The sequence below is a fragment of the Anguilla anguilla genome, chromosome 2 (assembly GCF_013347855.1).
Source record: "Anguilla anguilla isolate fAngAng1 chromosome 2, fAngAng1.pri, whole genome shotgun sequence".
Taxonomy (NCBI): Eukaryota; Metazoa; Chordata; class Actinopteri; order Anguilliformes; family Anguillidae; genus Anguilla; species Anguilla anguilla.
The window spans coordinates 6,356,973-6,374,443 of record NC_049202.1 but is presented as its reverse complement, the minus strand read 5'-3'; the positions used below and the strand labels follow the sequence as shown (position 1 = coordinate 6,374,443).

Genomic DNA, 17,471 nt, shown 5'->3' with positions numbered 1-17,471 from the left:
AAAGGATACAAAAAATACAGATAATTAATCCAACTAGGTTTAACCTAGAGTATGTATTCGCATCTATTGCACCTGTTTGGACATTACGTTTACCAAGCCGTGTTTAAATATGAATATATAAAACGCTTGGTAATTGTTTCGCTCGAAAAGTCCAGATCCACATTTTAGCACAAGCTGAATCGCGCGGCGTTTTGGTTTCCTTCCAGAGGTCAACAGATCCGACCGCTGTTGCTGAGTTAGTTGAGCTAGCCGGCTAACCATTTAACTACATTCCATCAGTATTGCTGTTGTGTTGTGCACCTAGCTTGTTATGTAGTCCAGCGGTTTTGTCTGTTCAGGCTACTTGCTAATATAAGTCGTCAGACTCAGAAATATGAATAACGTGATAAGTAATAGATTAATCGGTGGAAGTTGTGTGTGTCAGAGACTGTACAGTACTCGGTCGATTAGGCATCCTGCAGCACCTCAGGCATCCCCCGTGATTCTCAGTCAGAGAGATACAGTGGCAGACAGATCTGGTTTTCACAATAAGAATAATGGATTCTTGTCTTTATCGCAACATTTGTGTTCAGCAAGAATGCCCCATCGGAAGCCGTTTTCTAGCGGGTTTGGCGGAGCTATGAATGTTTTTGACAGGAACATGAAACGAAAACAGAAGAACTGGGCTTCAATGTTACAGGACACAGTGAAGTACGATTATCTAAGAGATGAGGTGTGTAGCTGTCGCCTGGATGTACAGCCTGCCCCGTTTGAAATGTAGGATATGATGTGGTTCACAGTGACATCCCTGTATCTTTTCTATAGGTTGGCAGCAGAGTTGCAGACAGAGTCTATGACATTGCAAGGTATTAAACGACGATACTGCAGTAGCTCAAGGTTTATTGTAAACACAATAAAGTTTGATTACTAATGATAGCAAACACTGTTCTGACAAGTCATCACTAGACTGTCGGCATGAACACTACTGTCAGGAGTTACATTTGTAGATCTCTGTGTATTGACGCTATACCTGTAAGTGTTGACTTATGATTTCCCCGTTTAATTCTGCCTAGAAATAACATCCAGTGAAATGTGAAGAAGGACAGCGTACGCATGAATATGTCAATATTTGCAAACATTTCACAGGACGTTTCCTTTAGCCTTGGATGTCGGCTGTGGAAGAAATCACATTGCAACGCACTTGAGCAAGGTATTCGTGTGTTTGACTTACAAACTCCTTGACTATTTTCTTTCTCTTGACGATGTTCATAATATTGATTTATTTTTTTGTTTATTTTAGGATATTGTTGAGAGACTTTTCTTAACAGACATCTCAGAAAATGTTTTGGTAAGTGTGCAATCTAATATTTTACCAGTTGGTGGAGACATTGTCTATTTTCTGTAATTTAATGTTGTGTCTGTCTGAAATTAGCTTGGGGGAAAAAAGCTGTGACTGATGTCCTCTGAGCTTTTTCAAATTAGGCCTAAACACAAGCATTCCTGCTGTTTCCCTCTGCAGTGTTTTCACACATATTACTAACACATTTTTGGAATCGACAGTTCTGCTGTGCACTCTTTCAGTATACTGGCTCACCGCTGACTATTTTACACACAACAAACCCCACAGCATACTATAGGAGGGTTTGTTCTCATTTGAAGGAGGGGCATATCTTTGATTGACAACAACCGACAGCCTGTAGGAGCCAACCAGGTAGCCATGTCATATTGCTGCAGTGATGATCTCGAGAGTCCCAGGTGACCAATGCTTATCCATGGGTGGGACTCCACTGTGATCATAGCTGGCCAATGACATCGCCCAGATTTATAGTAATGTCGGGCTATGGGGCTCATGCAGAGTGCTGTTATCGACTGACCCAATTCCACACTCTGTTTAATGCAGCAAACTCATTTGCACTCTCCTGTTCTCACTCTGGACGAATTCATTAAAGAGGAGAATGTGTAATTGTATCTGTTTTTCACTTACCTGACACCTTCAGTTTTCTGTTTGTGAAATTAGCATTGTGTGTTTCCTCACAAATAAGGCAGTTAAACAACATAAACCTTTTTAAAAAATCTGTGGATTTTGAATTGGAGAGAAGCGAACAAGAGTTATGTTGACATATGGTCCAACGCCGTGCCTTGTCTTTTCAGAAACGGAAGAAGGAGGTGGAAATGCCCACCCACTGTGTAATGGCGGACGAGGAGTTCCTTCCTTTCAAAGAAAACACGTTCGACCTGGTGGTCAGCAGCATGAGGTTGGCGGCTTTCCCCATCTCTCTACACCACAGCGCCAATAAAGAAAGACACCGTGCAGCGTGTCACTTCCCCTGTGCTGCACAGAGCATTATTTCTGTTATTTTAAATTATTTTTATTTATTTATTTATTTATTTATTTATTTATTTTTACTTGACCACTTGTAACCCTGTAAGGTGTAAGATCATAAATAGGTGATTACAGTGTTTTAACTGATCATTATAATGCTCATGTATCAATGACTACTGGTAACTGAAAGCAATGGAGTTCTAGAACACTGATTTACAATTTGAAAAAAAAAAAAAGAAAATCTTAGATAACCCTCGGTTTCTATTTCGGGGTCAAAAGTACATTCCATAGTCTATTCCAGGTTCTCCCAATTGCTTCCACTCACTACTAGCTTTTATCAGTTATGTCTAAGCACATTTGGGATGTAGTTTCATAAAAAAATCTCAATATAATTAAAAGGAAACCTGTTTCCCTTTGGATACTGATTAGCTCTCAATTGCCTAGTCTCCTGTAGACTCTTGCATTATCCCTTCTTCTCTGCGATCAATTCCTCTAGAACAGGCATCGTAATATTCATCTTTATGATCGGAGAACACACAAAAGAAACCTGGCTCATGCATGATGACAGAGGTTCACACAGATGACAGAAGAAGTAAACAACGGTACCTCTCTCTCTCTCCTCCCCCCCTCCCTCCCTCCCTCTCTCCCTCTCTCTGGTCCCTGCAGTTTGCACTGGATTAACGATCTTCCCGGAGCTTTCCGACAGGTAGATTAATGTTTTCTCTCACAAGCGCGAGAATTATCAGAAATGTTATGTAACGGCATGGACCACCAGTGGCCCTTTTTGTAAAGATTTTTTCAGTAAATGTCAGGCGGATGATATTTCAGCGGGGAATTGGTGTATGGAATGCGTACCCATCCATTCCATCTTTACCGAGACTCACTTTCACTTTTTTGGCATCAGAGCAAGGGCAGTTAAATGTGACTGAAAAGAGAGAGAAAAAAAATCCAAATTGAGTTTGATATTTCTGGGAGGGAGAAGGGCCAGGATAAGATTGATATTAAGGTTTTGTTGGGGAGGGGGTGCAGGGGTGGGTGGTAGTGTGTATTTTAGGTGTATAAAATACACCTCCCTGTGCGTTTGGGGAGGGTGGCAGCGCGAGGAATTTTAAGGCATTTCTCCGTGCAGATCCAGCATGTCCTGAAGCCGGACGGGGTGTTCATCGGGGCCATGGTGGGGGGGGAGACGCTGTACGAGCTGCGCTGCTCCCTGCAGCTGGCCGAACTGGAGAGGGAGGGGGGCTTTGCCCCCCACGTTTCCCCCTACACCGCAGTCACCGACCTGGGGAACCTGATGGGGCGGGCGGGGTTCACCATGCTCACCGTGGTAAAGTCCCACCCTTCATCTCAGGGGAACTTTAAGGGCGATAACAAAACTAACTTTAATGTGAAAATAAATTTTAAAAAGCCATAGGCTCACCTTTAGGTCTCGAGAATCTTTGTGCTGCATTACTGTACTTGGTTAGATAATAAATCAAGCATTTATCTTTGACATTTCAAACATAAAAGGATAAATTTGACATTTTAACTGCATACATTTTTACATCGCATGTGAGTATGTGCAGTATGTCATGTATATAATAAAGTGTGTGTATTTACCGTTTTATTTCTTTTTAAATATAGGATGTTGATGAAATCCAGGTACATTACCCAGGAATGCTTGAAGTGATGAAAGACTTGCAAGGTATTTCCAAGCCATGTTCACTATACGAATAAAAGAGAAGCTACTTGTTTGCATAACACACATTTGGTTTGACGATAAAAGGCTGCTGATTTATGTAATTGTCATGGATTCTGCATGTATGCGTGTGATATTTCTGCCCATTGTGACCCATTGAATTGTCCTCTCAGGAATGGGAGAAAGCAACTGTGCCTGGAACCGGAAGTCCATGCTGCACAGAGACACCATATTGGCTGCTGCCGCCATTTACCAAGGTGAGACTGAGGCCTAATGTCAGGGAGAGTTTGAAAGATACAAAATACTGTACGCAAATGCTGCTGCAAGTGAGAGACGAGAGAGAGACTGTAAAAAAAATTCTAACAGTTACTGGCTTTTTTTAATCTCCCTCAGAAATGTACGGGCACGAAGATGGCTCGGTTCCGGCTACGTTTGAGATCTTGTACATGATTGGCTGGAAGCCCCACGAGTCGCAGGTCTGTCGAGGTCGCCCGGAAGGCTTCTTCGGCTCTCTCTCTCACTCACGCGGCTCTTCCTTCAGAATAAGGCGCTCTTTAATAATGCACCGTTCAGTTAATTACAGTGATGGAGTGGCGTTTAGAAGGCCTGGCGTGCAGACGTGGGCTAATGAATAGCACGCAGATTAAAACAGTGAAAAGAAGGTGGCGCAGGCACATCCAACTGGCGTGGCCAGATTCAGGGCAGTAGAATGAGACAATGAAGAAATCAAGGATACCTGCTCACCGACCTGGGTCAAATACGTATTTGCTTTGCATTCAAATACTTTTCTACGCTTTACTTATCTTGCCTGGTGTATTGGAACCAATGAAATACTCTCAAAAAGTGCATACCCCACCTTCTGGTCATATTGGCAGGCTCAGTTACACCAGGCAAGATCAATAGAGCACAGAAAAGTATATGAATCCAAAACAAATACGTATTTGACCCAGGTCTGCCCGCACACCAGCAAATGCTCCCTTGTGGTTTCTTCACGCGCAACGTCTCGACCCAAGAGGTCTTCCTCATCATACCGCATGCCAGACGAAGACCTCTCGGGTCGAAACTTTGAATAAACCACGAGGGAGCATTACTGTAGCTGGTGCCGGGGGTGTGCTTTATTTTCTCCCAGGTTAAAATGATGAAAGAAGTCATATAAGAATATCTGGTATTCGAGGCGGTGCTTTTGCGTCTGTGTGAATTGCGTTTTCGTTCGCTGTATTTCCTGGGGAAAATCGCTCTTTTTTTTTTTTTTCAGGCGAAACCGGCGAGGAGGGGCTCAGGGAGCGCCTCATTCGGCGAGCTCGGCAAGCTCAGCCGGCCGACCTCCGCGGACCGATCGAAGGAGGGGCAGTAAAATCTCGCGTTTGTATCTGCGGCTCTCGTGGTAATACGCGTTTCGTTTTATCTGTCGATAAAAGTGTCTTCGTCATTAAAAAAAAAAAAAAAAGAAAAAAGAAAAACCTGGTCCGTTTTCACTGCCAGCTCGGCACTCTCCCAGTTCTTGGTGTGCTTCCAGAACTTGTGAGAGACCCCCTGTACAGTTCAGGCACGTCTTTGGACAGGCAGGGGGCGCCAGTGTACTCCTTCTGCACGAGTAGCTCTGGACCAGATAAATTCTGAAATGCAGCCTATATTCAGGCTAAGAAGCTTCTTCTGTAAGAACCGCTGAATTATATGAAGTGGTTGTTATATGTATTGTTTTGTGTTGTTTTTATTGAGAAAATATTTTAAATATTTTAATACAGGTTGTTGAACATAAATGTGGTGCAGGCTACTGATACTGTTTAATGAACGCACGCTCAAATAAATGTGCAGTATTTAGCATTTATACAGTAACTGCAAAGCTGGTGAGCAGACAGTTCATATAAAGTTCGTATAAAATGTTTTGAATAAATGCATAAAAATTGTGTAGAACTGTGTTGATAAAGTTAGGTAACTGGATAAATATTTTATAAATCAAAAAATAAAAAAAATAAATCAATGTGTCTGTATTAGTCTGAAAAATGGGTTCCCCATACCAAAGCATCAACTGGATATACAGTACATGTTAAATGATGATAATTCAGGGGTAATATTTTTGTGATAACTGTGGTGTATGACAGTTTAGCGATATTTTTGAGAAGAAAGCTGTGAATGACGGACGGCCCGTGATTTGTTTGGCGTGTGAGATACAAATTCAGCACTGTTTGGAGACTGCATATTCAGCACGATGTGTACAGACTACGTTGATTATGTTATCATTATCATTTTTATATTTGCAACTTGTTTTTACATTAACAGAGTCTGGGCCTAAAATGAGACAAATTAAACCCTGATTTTATATTTTTAGACAGCTCTGTTTGTTTTCTGGAAGAAAATCAGGTACTGCCTGTTCTCTGCACGTCTCTTTTCACTGTGCTCTCGTCCGCCCTCTAGTGTTCACACAATGGATTACTGAGAATATTCTATCACCCTTTGGGGCGTGGGGGTGGGGGGGCGTGGAGTTGTACACAGCATGGCTGACTGAATATAACTGAAATAAATACATGAGCTGTACACTTGCGTTGTCCAACAAAACAACTTCCTGGAATTGCATTTTCTAATACACTAGATGGCCAAAAGTACGTGGACGCCTGACATCCAACATCTCATCCAAAATTTGCATGGAAAACAGCCCCAGACCTAGGGGTGTCCAGACACTTTTCATCCATGGGAACTTACGTGTCTAGAAATACTTTTTGCTGGTTGTATAGAGGACTGTACAATGACCGCTTAGCAAAAGTTTTGATTCATTGGAAGACAAAGCTATTAATGCAGAACAGTATTAAGAATCACCATGGGGTGGGGTGTGGGGGTGTATTATTATTGTTATTATTTTTTAAATCGGTGCAGAATGTGTTGCATTCAAGTTTCTGTCAGAGGAATCAAAGCTAATGAAAACTGCGGGAGACTGAGAAATTCTATTAGGAGGGTGCGTATCGGCACCAAATGAAGATCTATCTCTCAGAACGATGAAGAGAATAGAGATACAATTGTATTTTGAAGAAAAAATATTTTTCAAAATGTGAGAGAGTGACTGTTGCATCCCCTCATTATCTTGGCACATAACCAAGTTTGCAAATGAAAAAAAAAAAAAAAAGAACCCAACTAATAGCAGCCAAAAAAAAGAGGCATTGTTTTATGTCCTTACTTGTGTACAACGGGGAAATGTATTTTTATCTGAAATCTCAGCTGGGTTATTGTCTCGCTAAAAATGACAAATGGAAATAAACCGTAGTCACATGCCTGGAAAACAGGAAAGGCATTTCAGTTAAAGAAGGCAGGGTTCCAAGTGCAGGCATCCAACAGCTTCGTTATATTCCTTTTTTAAAAATATATTATCAGGCCATTTGTGCTATTTATTGTATTATCTCATAATTAAAGGCTCTTGTGAAAGCTTAATTAGAGGTGACATTTAAAGATCTGGGATAAATGTCGAATCATTCTCTGGCTTGCTTCCAGAGTCACTTCTGCAGGTTAAATGTAAAAAAGGCTGCATATTGTGGTTTAAGCACACAAAAAAAAAAAAATATTATAGTGAAGCTGAACCTGGCAGAGAGATGGGTATTATAGTTTAGTGTGATGCGTGAAAGCCAATCGAGAGTATCTCTGAGTGCTCTGCAGTTTCGACATGTTGGTGCTTTACTCCTGATACGTAGTTAATTAAGGGGATGTGCATCACCGTGGCATTACTGTTAAACTCCAACAGCTGAACATAACTTGGCCTGAAATAGCTGGAGAGGTTTGTTTCATTTAGAAAAACACAAAAAGGTGATTTGGTGAATTAATACATGATGAGTGCTCCCTCTGACTGGATGTGCAGTATGGTTTCTCAGTATATTAACATCCCTCTAAATATTGTTGTCAAAGCACAGAGAAAGAAAGGAGCTGACATTCCTTTGTGGGTCACCCAATATGGATGTTCCCTCAAAGTAAAGCTAACAATCTGCACTTTAACCTCATATACAACCTCATATGTACAGTGCAGTCTGTAAGTATTTGGACAGTGACTCAATTTTTGATACTTTGGCTCCTGTACTCCAGCGCGTGTATTTGAAATGAAACAATGCTTAATGTGTGCGTATTTGCATGTTGTTAAGCACAAAACATCTTTAAAACAATACCTGAACCGATGCTGTTTGTAGTGAAGCTAATTCAGTACTCTTGTCCTCACATTATTCAAACCTTATTTACCTCTAAGCCACTGCTTTTATCAATGGATGTAAATTAGATTTGTTTCCTGATAAATTTACATACAAAAGTGCCGCTGAATAAAAGATCATGTAAATATTAGGCCTCCAGGGGTGCTAATGAGCCAAAAATAAGCATGGTCTCATTTAACGGGGTGGCAAGTGCATTGTTACCATGGAGAACTTTCAATGTTTCCATGGAGTTATTCCATTACCCACAAGCCCTAGCTGCATGTCCCAGTGTTGACCAATTATCAGGTTTATCTCGAGGAGGACAGCTTGGCATTGCTCATGTGCAAATTATTAATAGTTTATCACACAGCCATCGTTTAATTTTCAGGCTAGTTCTAATGGGAGCTGGCAGTAGTAAGTCATGAATCATGAAAAATGCACTCGAGAAAACTGTTCGGTTTGGTATATCAAGGGCAACCCCCTATGTAGACGTAGAAAAAGGCCTGTCTGTGGTTTTTACAAAGCTGTTTTAGAAACATTCACTGTGTCACGTCAAACAAATTCTGTGGGTTTTTACTTTGTCATAGATTCATCCTAAGCAGTGATTAAGTGTGAAATTGATTGACAGGCAAGTCTAAGAGCGGCCTGGTTATTTTAAGGAGCTGTTCCAAGGGAGAGGCTGAGAGTCTGCATGTAATTCATCCCTGTCAAGATTCCAGCTGGTCCTCGTGTTATTTGGATCAGTCAGTCTAGTGGAAATCCATTCAGTCACTCTGTGTTTAAACAGCTGTCGATGTGCTGTAAAAGGTCTTGAGGTGTTATCTCTTAAATTCCAATTACAAGCATCATTAGATCTCACCACTGCTTTTATTTCTTTTTTTGCTATCGCAAGCTGGTTGGCCAGAAACCTCCCTCAAGTGTCCGGTTCGACGGACGTTTCCACAGAATGAGGTAAGGACAGGAGAGGGAGTGTTCATGGTAGAGAGAAGCAGTGCATTGCGACCACTGTCAAGTTTGGAAGAGTCAAATCAAAATCAAGTCAAAATTTAGCGGCATAGCACATAAAAACAAACAAATAAAAAAACAAAACAATTGTGACGATGTGCTTCCCAGTAAACCCCAGCCTGAAACCCCACAAGAGCAAGCCTAGGGTGACCGTTGCAGATGGGGGGGCAGATGGGAATGAAACAGACTTGAAGGATGAGCCCACCCTTCTCTGTATGCAGCAATAGAGGAAATCAGGAAGGGGGCAAATACTTTCTCACGCCACTGTTAATGGTGAGCACTAGATACTCCCTAGCCTGTAGGTGAATGGTGAGCACTAGTCGGGGAATGGTGAGCACTAGATACTCTCTAGTCTGTAGGTGAATGGTGAGCACTAGATACTCCCTAGTCTGTAGGCGAATGGTGTGCACTAGATACTCCCTAGCCTGTAGGTGAATGGTGAGCACTAGATACTCCCTAGCCTGTAGGTGAATGGTGAGCACTAGATACTCTAGCCTGTAGGTGAATGGTGTGCACTAGATACTCTCTAGCCTGTAGGGGAATGGTGAGCAGTAGATAGTCTCTAGCTTGTAGGTAAATTGCAAGTGTAGATGGGCTAAATGGCCTGTTCTCATCATACGTTCTGTTATCTGTAGATTCAGACTGTGGTCGCCTAATTGGTCAGTGGGGGGCGCTGGTGAACAACGAGGAAGTCGTCTTTGCCGATTGATCCTCTCCCTCCCTCCCCGTTGCCTTGGGGTGCTGTTGGCGACTTGAACTTGAACAAAACAAACAAAAAAAAAAAGAAAAAAAACAGGACTATTGGTTGAGTAGTGAATGTTTTTCTGGATTTCATATTCTCCCCGTAGCTTCGCAGAAACGGAAGCAAGCCGCGTGCGTCACTGTCCTTTGAGTCCCGCTGTCCTATTCATTGCTAAATTGTTGCAAAGCAAATGAGCTCGCTGGACGGGGATGATGCGAGCGGGCCTTTGATTTGGGGTTCCGTGGCCTCGCATGTTTTTAAGAGCTGAGTGTGCTTTCTGAATTTCATCTGCAACGAAATTAATTCCTGAGACCTGGGCCTGTATTCAAAAGCATCCCAGAGTATAAGTGTTGACCTAGGGCCATGTTGATCTCGGGTCATGTTGATCCCTTGTCCATATTTCCAACATTACCCATCACGGGCTGAACGGCAAAACTGATCCAAGATCAGCATCATGCATTTTATTGACCGTGGTGCTCCCATGTTCATGAAGCTTCTCTGGTTTGAAGCACTCATCTAGAATTCAGGCTTCACCGGTCCATAGCCAAACCTTACTGTTGTGGTATAAAAAAAATAATTTAAAAAAAAAATGGTCCCAGATCATCTGATGATACATTTTATTAACTCTGGGCCCGTGTTCATGAATCATCGCAGATTAGGAGTGCTGATATAAGATTAGGCTTCTCCCATCTACAGTTTAACCTTATCCACGATGAGCTAAACGGTAAAACTTTCCCTTCGATCAGCCCTCCCGTTTTTTTAAACGCTTCACGAATACAGGTCCTGACCCCTGTAGCTAAGTGTCCGTGTGGTAGCCTCTTAATGAACAGCTGGGGAAGAAGGTATAGTCGGTGTCCCTCGGGTTCGATCCGGGGGTGTCAGGCAATTTCACTGATTTATGAGCCCGTTGTGCTAAGAAGGGCAGTTTATTGGAGGGATTTGGCACACTACCAATGATCAATGTCAGAGTGAAAAAATAAAAAAATCAGGAACTTTGAGCCTTAAAGGAACGATATTAAATGGTGCCTCGATTGACCAGTGAAATAAATTCCCTTTGGCTTCAGTGCTAATCCTATCCTTTGCTCCTTCTTGCAGCTCGAACCGAGCATAATTTTATTCATAAATCCCAATATGGCTCTCTTAACATCTTCTGAAATGGATATGTGTGCAATTTCTCCCCTGTCTGTGTTCTTGGAAATTGAGGGCAGTAAAACAACCCACCTCTAAATGAACCGTTTCTGTGACTAAATAGCGAACACTGTGGCGTGATCCCCTGCCGACCATAAAGTTATTTGTTTTCTTCTGAATATATAATCTTAGCATGAACCTGCGTTCATAATTTCATTAATTTTATTGTTCGTTTATCTAATTTTTTTGTTTTTTGTTTTTACAAGACCAAAGAAAGACTTCTAAGAAACCTGAGTCCCAGAGTAGCTTGGTGGAGATTTGAGGCTGATTCTATTACGGCAAGTGTAAAAGTGCCTCCTTAATAGCATTACGGATTTTGATGAGATTATTAGTGACCCGTGGACGACACCATACGGGAGTCCGAGAGACATGACTCCATCTTCCTGGCATCCGAGGCGCAGGCAAGCTGCGTGAAGTCCGAGGGGGTCACCGGCAGCGCGCCGTTTAGCCGAGTAACCGCGAACGTGCTCCACGTCGTCGTCCGTTTTTCGCTTCCCGCTCATCGCATTAATAATTCGGAGCGAAGAAAGAGGAAGAAAAAAACGCTCCGCGGTCGCGCCGCGCGACGCCGTACGCGATAAAATACGGGCACGGCTTTTTTTTTTTACGCGCTTGTTTTTGTTTCTTGTTTTTATTGTTATTTTTATCGCGCTCTCTTCCGCCGGGTCGGAACGGCAGCTGGGGATTTGACGGACACGACGGATCTTTTATAGTGACGAGGCAGATATATGGGAACAATTTCGGCGAGGGGGTCCCGAGACGAGCCGGGGGTACGCTGCCGCAGGGCTTCCCGCCAGAGCGGCGGATTTGAGGGGCGTGGGCGATTCTGTTTTACGAGCGTCGCGTCGGTACGAAACGCGAGTCCGAGCAGAGCCTGCTGTCTCCTGGCTTGTACCGATGGCCCTTCATTATGAATATCAGGCAACATGAAAGGAAGCTGTAACACTATTTACTATTTGCTATTTACTCTGCAACACCTTCCAGCGTGTAGGAATAAAACTGATTGCACTGAGTAGATTTCAGATCACTTTCTGGATGCTTGATAATATTATTAGTAGTAGTAGTTGTAGAAGTAGTAGTTGCAGCAACAGCAGCAACAGCAGCAGCAGTAGCAGTAGTAGTGGTAGCAGCAACAGTAGCAGTAGTATTTTGACAGTGTGCTTAATTTCACTAGTCTCCAACAAAGCATTTTACAGAAATTGACATTTAATGACTGGGAAGTTATATGGCCAAATAAATATGGCCAAAGTCAACAGGAAAGCCTCAATGCCTCCCAGGTTAGAGCAGAGGGAGACAAAGTTGGACTGCCAGATATGAAACTAGCATCACCGAGGAAAGACACATATCGGCCTAAAACACATTCGATACGGTTCAGGGTCGCCGCAGTCCCCTAGCCATTAGTTCCAGCCTTTTCAGCTTTTCTTCGTAGAGCCCCTTTCAGAAGGTAACTGGAAGCCTTCTAACAGCGACTCTGTTTGTCTGAAAAGCAGTGAGTCTTTTTTTTTTCTTTTTTTCCCAGTAATAAAGGTAAGCCGTGATCACAATAAGGACATGCCTGCTGGACCTGGAACCACAGCATCGCTCATTGCGTCTAATAAGGGGAGATGGTTTGCCGCAGTGTCTGGTAATGGTGTCTAATGCACACTGCCCATTTCAATGGCCGCACGCCAATAAGAGGCTCTTACACAATTATCTGAAGGTGGAAAATCTTATTGTGAACAGACTGTTTTAACTGTGTAGAACAAATGACATTTTTATTATTATTTTTTTTATTTTATGGTCCTTTCAAACTGTGTTTTAGTTCCCCCCACCAGTACTTAGGATTTCTTGAATTAATTTTTTAAAATCATTTTACTTTTAACTGAGTAAATCTGCCATCCAATTTCACAGGAAAATGAGACAGATTGGCTAAAGTTATTAGGGCCAGGAGGAGGTATATGAAATGTATTTATATTATTGCTATGATAAATGTCAAGGCAAAAATATGTTCTGTGTTTTGTCAAAATATTTCACAAAATGTCCTGCGCGGTCTCTGATTGCTTTTTGTTATTGTCAGTGTGAGGCCAATGGGATGGGAAAATTAAATCAATTTGTCTATTTTAAGATTGTTCCAACTGTAAGAGCAGAATGGCTGATACCCAATATTCCAGGTTCAGCAGAGGGACAGAGGACTTTTAAAAAGTACCTCATCACTAGGAGTCTTAAGACGGAGGGGATAACTACTGTATGTGGATTTCTATTTAGCAGACCGCTGAGGTAGGAACGAAGTAAACCAATTATTGTTTTATATATGAATATATACCTGTGGATCAATCTGTGTGGATGTAAAGAAGCCAGCCCAGACTATTCATATAAGAGATAATGATGGGTTAATGATTTAGCACCTGTTATAAAGTGCAGAGAACCATGATAAATGGTCCAATGCATGTAATGTCACGTGAATTGGCATAAACTAATGTAGTTGTTGACTACTAACAACTGAAAAGTTATTCTGTACAGCTTTGTTAATGAACTGGTACATCATTAATTCATGTTAACAACTACATTTGTTAATGCCAGTTCATATTGAGATAAAAAAATAAAAAAGTTCATGTATTTGTTAATGGTTCATTAATTATAAGTTTATACTATGTTTTTATAATGTATAAATAATCCTGTAACTAATACATTAGTTCATGTATTTGTTCACTACTGACTCGATTTCATGCTAATGTATTTGGGCATCGTTAATTCAAGCTAACAACTACATTATTTAATGCAAATTCATGTGACCTCATTGTAAAGTGTTACCGAGAAGCCTAACTCTATATTCTGTTTCTTGATTAGTTCATCCGTATGCAATTTAAAACTAATCTTCCCATCAGGCCACCTCCTAAGGCATTTATAGGAAGATGCACTTGCCATCAAATGTGGTGATTTTCAGTTCATCCAATGCATATTGCTTATAACGTCTAATTACTTACAATTTAGGCTATTAATATCTGTTGCTTTTATGACTCAATACATTTGATATGGTTTTATGATATCTATACTCAAAGTAGATATTGGAATGTAATCTTGAATCAGAAGCTCATGGGTTGATCATGCACTTCAAAGTCAAAATTGGTGGGTTTTGAGAAACTTAACTTCTGCGTTTTTATTTTGTAGGCCTATTTTCCATGAGGAACATGGGCTTCATGAGAGTCAGGGAAAAAAAGACCCATCAGTGTTGAGCCTTAGTGATCAAGGGTCTGTGTCCTTAGTCAATCCACTGCCGTTGACAAGTAATATAGCAGTGTCACGGCGCGAAGCCCCTGCAGATCTCTCTTCCCCCTTTTCCCCCCTTTCGTTCCCGAAGCCCTGCCCACGCCCTCGTTTCCATGCCGACAGCCCTGCCAGAGGAGAATCTCGCTTCCTCTACACACCTGCTGTGCCCAGGTGCTCCGTGCGTATTGGTGTGACATCACTCAAAGCTGAGCGTTCTTACAGCGTCTGGCTTTTTTTTTCTTTTTTTTTTTTTACCAGATCACAATTCATTATTTATTTCCTTATCCCAGGTGACTCGTGTGCAGCTGCTGACATGTTGTAGACCTGCACATTATCGGTACGCACATCAGACTATTTACAGAAACAATCAGGTTAAGTACCTTGCTCAGCGGCACAATGTCAGCTCCCTACCTGGGAATTAAACCTGCAACAGTTTCCCCAGGAACAATACGAACCAGGTATAAGCAACATTCAACAAATATGCGCTGTTTTTCGCCCCGATTTCAATAAATAAAATAAGCACGCGCGCACAGGCGCCTGCAAATAATAATCACTGAAAAGCTTCGAGATGAGAATTACAGGGACGTATTGGGTAGCAGATAATGACATGGGTGGGCCTATTTGCTGTAATTGGTCTAACTGATTCTTTGGTTAATCACATGTTTGCGAAATTGCGAGACGCGCCAAGCCCCTTGCCCGAACTGGACCGTAACTTGCGAAGGGGGGGGGGGGGGGGGGGTACGGATTATGGAAATTACACAGCGCGATCTTCTCCGGGCTTTCGCCTTTTTGACGGACAGGGCCGTTAATTAGACCCCGCACGTCGTCGCGGACCGTTCGTTCGCGGCTCCTCCTCCTCCTCCTCCTCCTCCTCCTCTCTCGCGGCTTGGCGTGCTTGGCACGAAACAGAGAGCGAACGGATGTCACCGGATCCTGGCCCGAGGTGGGAGGGGGGGGTTGGGGTGGGGGGTGGGGGGTTCGGGGGCTGGAGAGCTGGAAGCGGTTGCTGTGGGGGAAAGGCAAAGCGCTGCTGTCAGAGGCTGATGCTTCCTACTAATCCGTGTCGAAGTCACGGGCCGCCGGTTTCACCGCCACGCTTCGCCCCGCGGGTCTCCGGCGGTGCCGAGCGATCGCCTCTCCCAGGTTCCTCCCGCCTTAAAAAGCCAAGTTTTTTATTTATTTATTTATTCATTTATTTATTAAATTCTCCTGCAGCGACTCTCGAGCCTTCTGCGGCGTTTCCCCTTGACTCCATCGTTTCACACTCGCTCGCGCAAGATGGAGGGCCGAAGACGGAGACGGAGAGAGAGAGAGAGAGAGAGAGAGAGAGAGAGAGAGAGAGAAAACGCTCGCGCGGGGCTCAGAGGAGTTAGCCGTCTGCCGTGTGTTAGGGTGCACAGCGGTGTAAATCGATGACGCTGGCTCGGGGGGAAGTTACTGCTCTGCTGGACGGTGAAATAACCGCGAACCAGCGGCGGAAATCCGTTCGGCGCTGATATTAAGCTTCGCTTTGGTTTTCCGCACCGTTTGACTGGCCTCTGACAGGCTAGGTGAGGGTAGAGGCTAATAGCAATGATGGCCACACACACACACACACCTTACTGTAGTTACAGTGTTGTTTACTACAATGTTATAACAATGTTATTTATGACACTTTGGAATTGCTGCATGTGAAATATACTCATCCTTATCAGGTAGTAACCTTATGTTTCCAAGAAGTTCAATATCATGGTAACCTTACAAGTAGCAACAACATTGTTTATTACAATGTTATAACAATATTTGTTACACTGTTTGGAGTTGCTGTACGTAGTATATACTCATTCTTCTCAGCTCAAGTTCTCATTAGTACCTCGAATGACAGAGTAGCCTGTTTGCTTGCTGTAACAAGTGGATTCCCATCAGCCCTTGCAGCATAATTTATGACAGGCTAATGGCATCAACGGGTAGCCTTGTCCATCGCATCCTCAGTTTCTATTTGCACATTGTCACCAGGAAGTCACGTTCTAACAATTTTTTGGCAGAAAAAAATAAATATGTGGAGAGTGTTAATGGAGTATGACCAGTCTATGACATTTCAGGAAGAGAGAAGGCAGGAGCCGGCAGGCAGGAGGAAGCCCCCCCAGCCATATACCCTCCCCCCCCCACCTCAGCCCCCCCCCCCCCCCCCCCCCCCCCCACCCAAAACCTGAGCTGCTGAAGCGTCTGGAGTTGAAGGCTCAGGGGACCTTGGACTCCCGACAGCAAGCTCAAGTCAGGCGTGGAAGAAGAGAGGAGATATCAGGCTTTGTCATAAACAATTGGCTGCAGGGCTGTTACTTATTTATTTATTTATTTATTTATTTATTCCATTCCTTCCCTGAGAACACGCTCTAGTAATCGCCCCTCAGCCTTCTGATTACTTGGAAAGGCACTCGAGGAGACGTGCTCCGTTGCCTAACTCTACTTGCGGCAACACTTAACCCTTTAAGGTGTGACATCGCAAATATGTGATCACAGTGTTCGTAACTGAACATTCTAATGCTGATGTAACAATGCTAATGGTAATTTGAAACAACGGAGTTCTAGAACACCGAATTTTGAAAAAAAAAAAAAAAAAAAAAAAAAACAGAGGGCTCTTCAGAGGGTTAATTTTCCATCCCTGGACGGCAGTGAATTGACTGGAGATGATGCTGCAGGACTGGTCGCGCCAAAACACTGTTCACCTTCTAGACAAATAATATGTATCACAGGTCCAAAAATGGTAACTTGGCATTTTGTGCAATTGCCGGCAGGATGTGAGTCATTGAACACCAGGCTACATCACATGGATACTGTACAGCATTAAAAAGCACAGCGTAATTCACTACATGCTGAATTACTTTTTGATGCAATTTTCTTGAGTGAGATGAACAAGTCGCTGGATTTGCTGGACTCACAGAGGTGGCCAGTGCAGACTAGCACCTGAAACTACATAGGGGTTAACAAGTGAAGTGCTATATGAAATTATAGTTGCATTCAAGTTTCACCCAACACCCATTCTCTCTCTCTCTCTCTCTCTCTCAACATCAACATGTGCAGCAGAGGCGGTTTCCTGTTATTTCCTAGGCTTCACCAACTGGCCCTTCCTGCCCTCTCCAGTTCGTATGTACGCTCCATGAGCAGAACCCA

General features: G+C 42.9%; 1 protein-coding gene across 2 annotated transcripts; it reads left to right on the top strand.

The window, feature by feature from the left end:
• The first annotated feature begins 26 nt into the window (after positions 1-26).
• Positions 27-6,317, top strand: ndufaf5 (NADH:ubiquinone oxidoreductase complex assembly factor 5). 2 transcript variants are annotated; one of them, XM_035406075.1, is made up of 11 exons: positions 27-712; positions 805-845; positions 1,126-1,189; positions 1,280-1,327; positions 2,131-2,234; positions 2,969-3,008; positions 3,432-3,629; positions 3,926-3,986; positions 4,154-4,237; positions 4,374-4,456; positions 5,236-6,317. In XM_035406075.1, exons 1-11 carry the CDS (start codon positions 374-376, stop codon positions 5,332-5,334), a joined length of 1,161 nt encoding a protein of 386 aa, XP_035261966.1. In that variant the 5' UTR covers positions 27-373; the 3' UTR covers positions 5,335-6,317. The 2 variants fall into 2 exon arrangements, with proteins under 2 accessions (XP_035261966.1, XP_035261965.1); XM_035406074.1 differs by lacking the exons at positions 27-712; positions 805-845 and having other exon boundaries at positions 901-1,189.
• Positions 6,318-17,471: the final 11,154 nt, after the last annotated feature.

Bases quoted from the DNA above. Each gene is read 5' to 3' on its own strand.
- ndufaf5 (XM_035406075.1), top strand. From the start codon at position 374: ATGAATAACGTGATAAGTAATAGATTAATCGGTGGAAGTTGTGTGTGT. The intron at 713-804 runs GTGTGTAGCTGT...TCTTTTCTATAG, and splicing joins ACGATTATCTAAGAGATGAG to GTTGGCAGCAGAGTTGCAGA. The intron at 1,328-2,130 runs GTAAGTGTGCAA...TTGTCTTTTCAG, and splicing joins ACATCTCAGAAAATGTTTTG to AAACGGAAGAAGGAGGTGGA.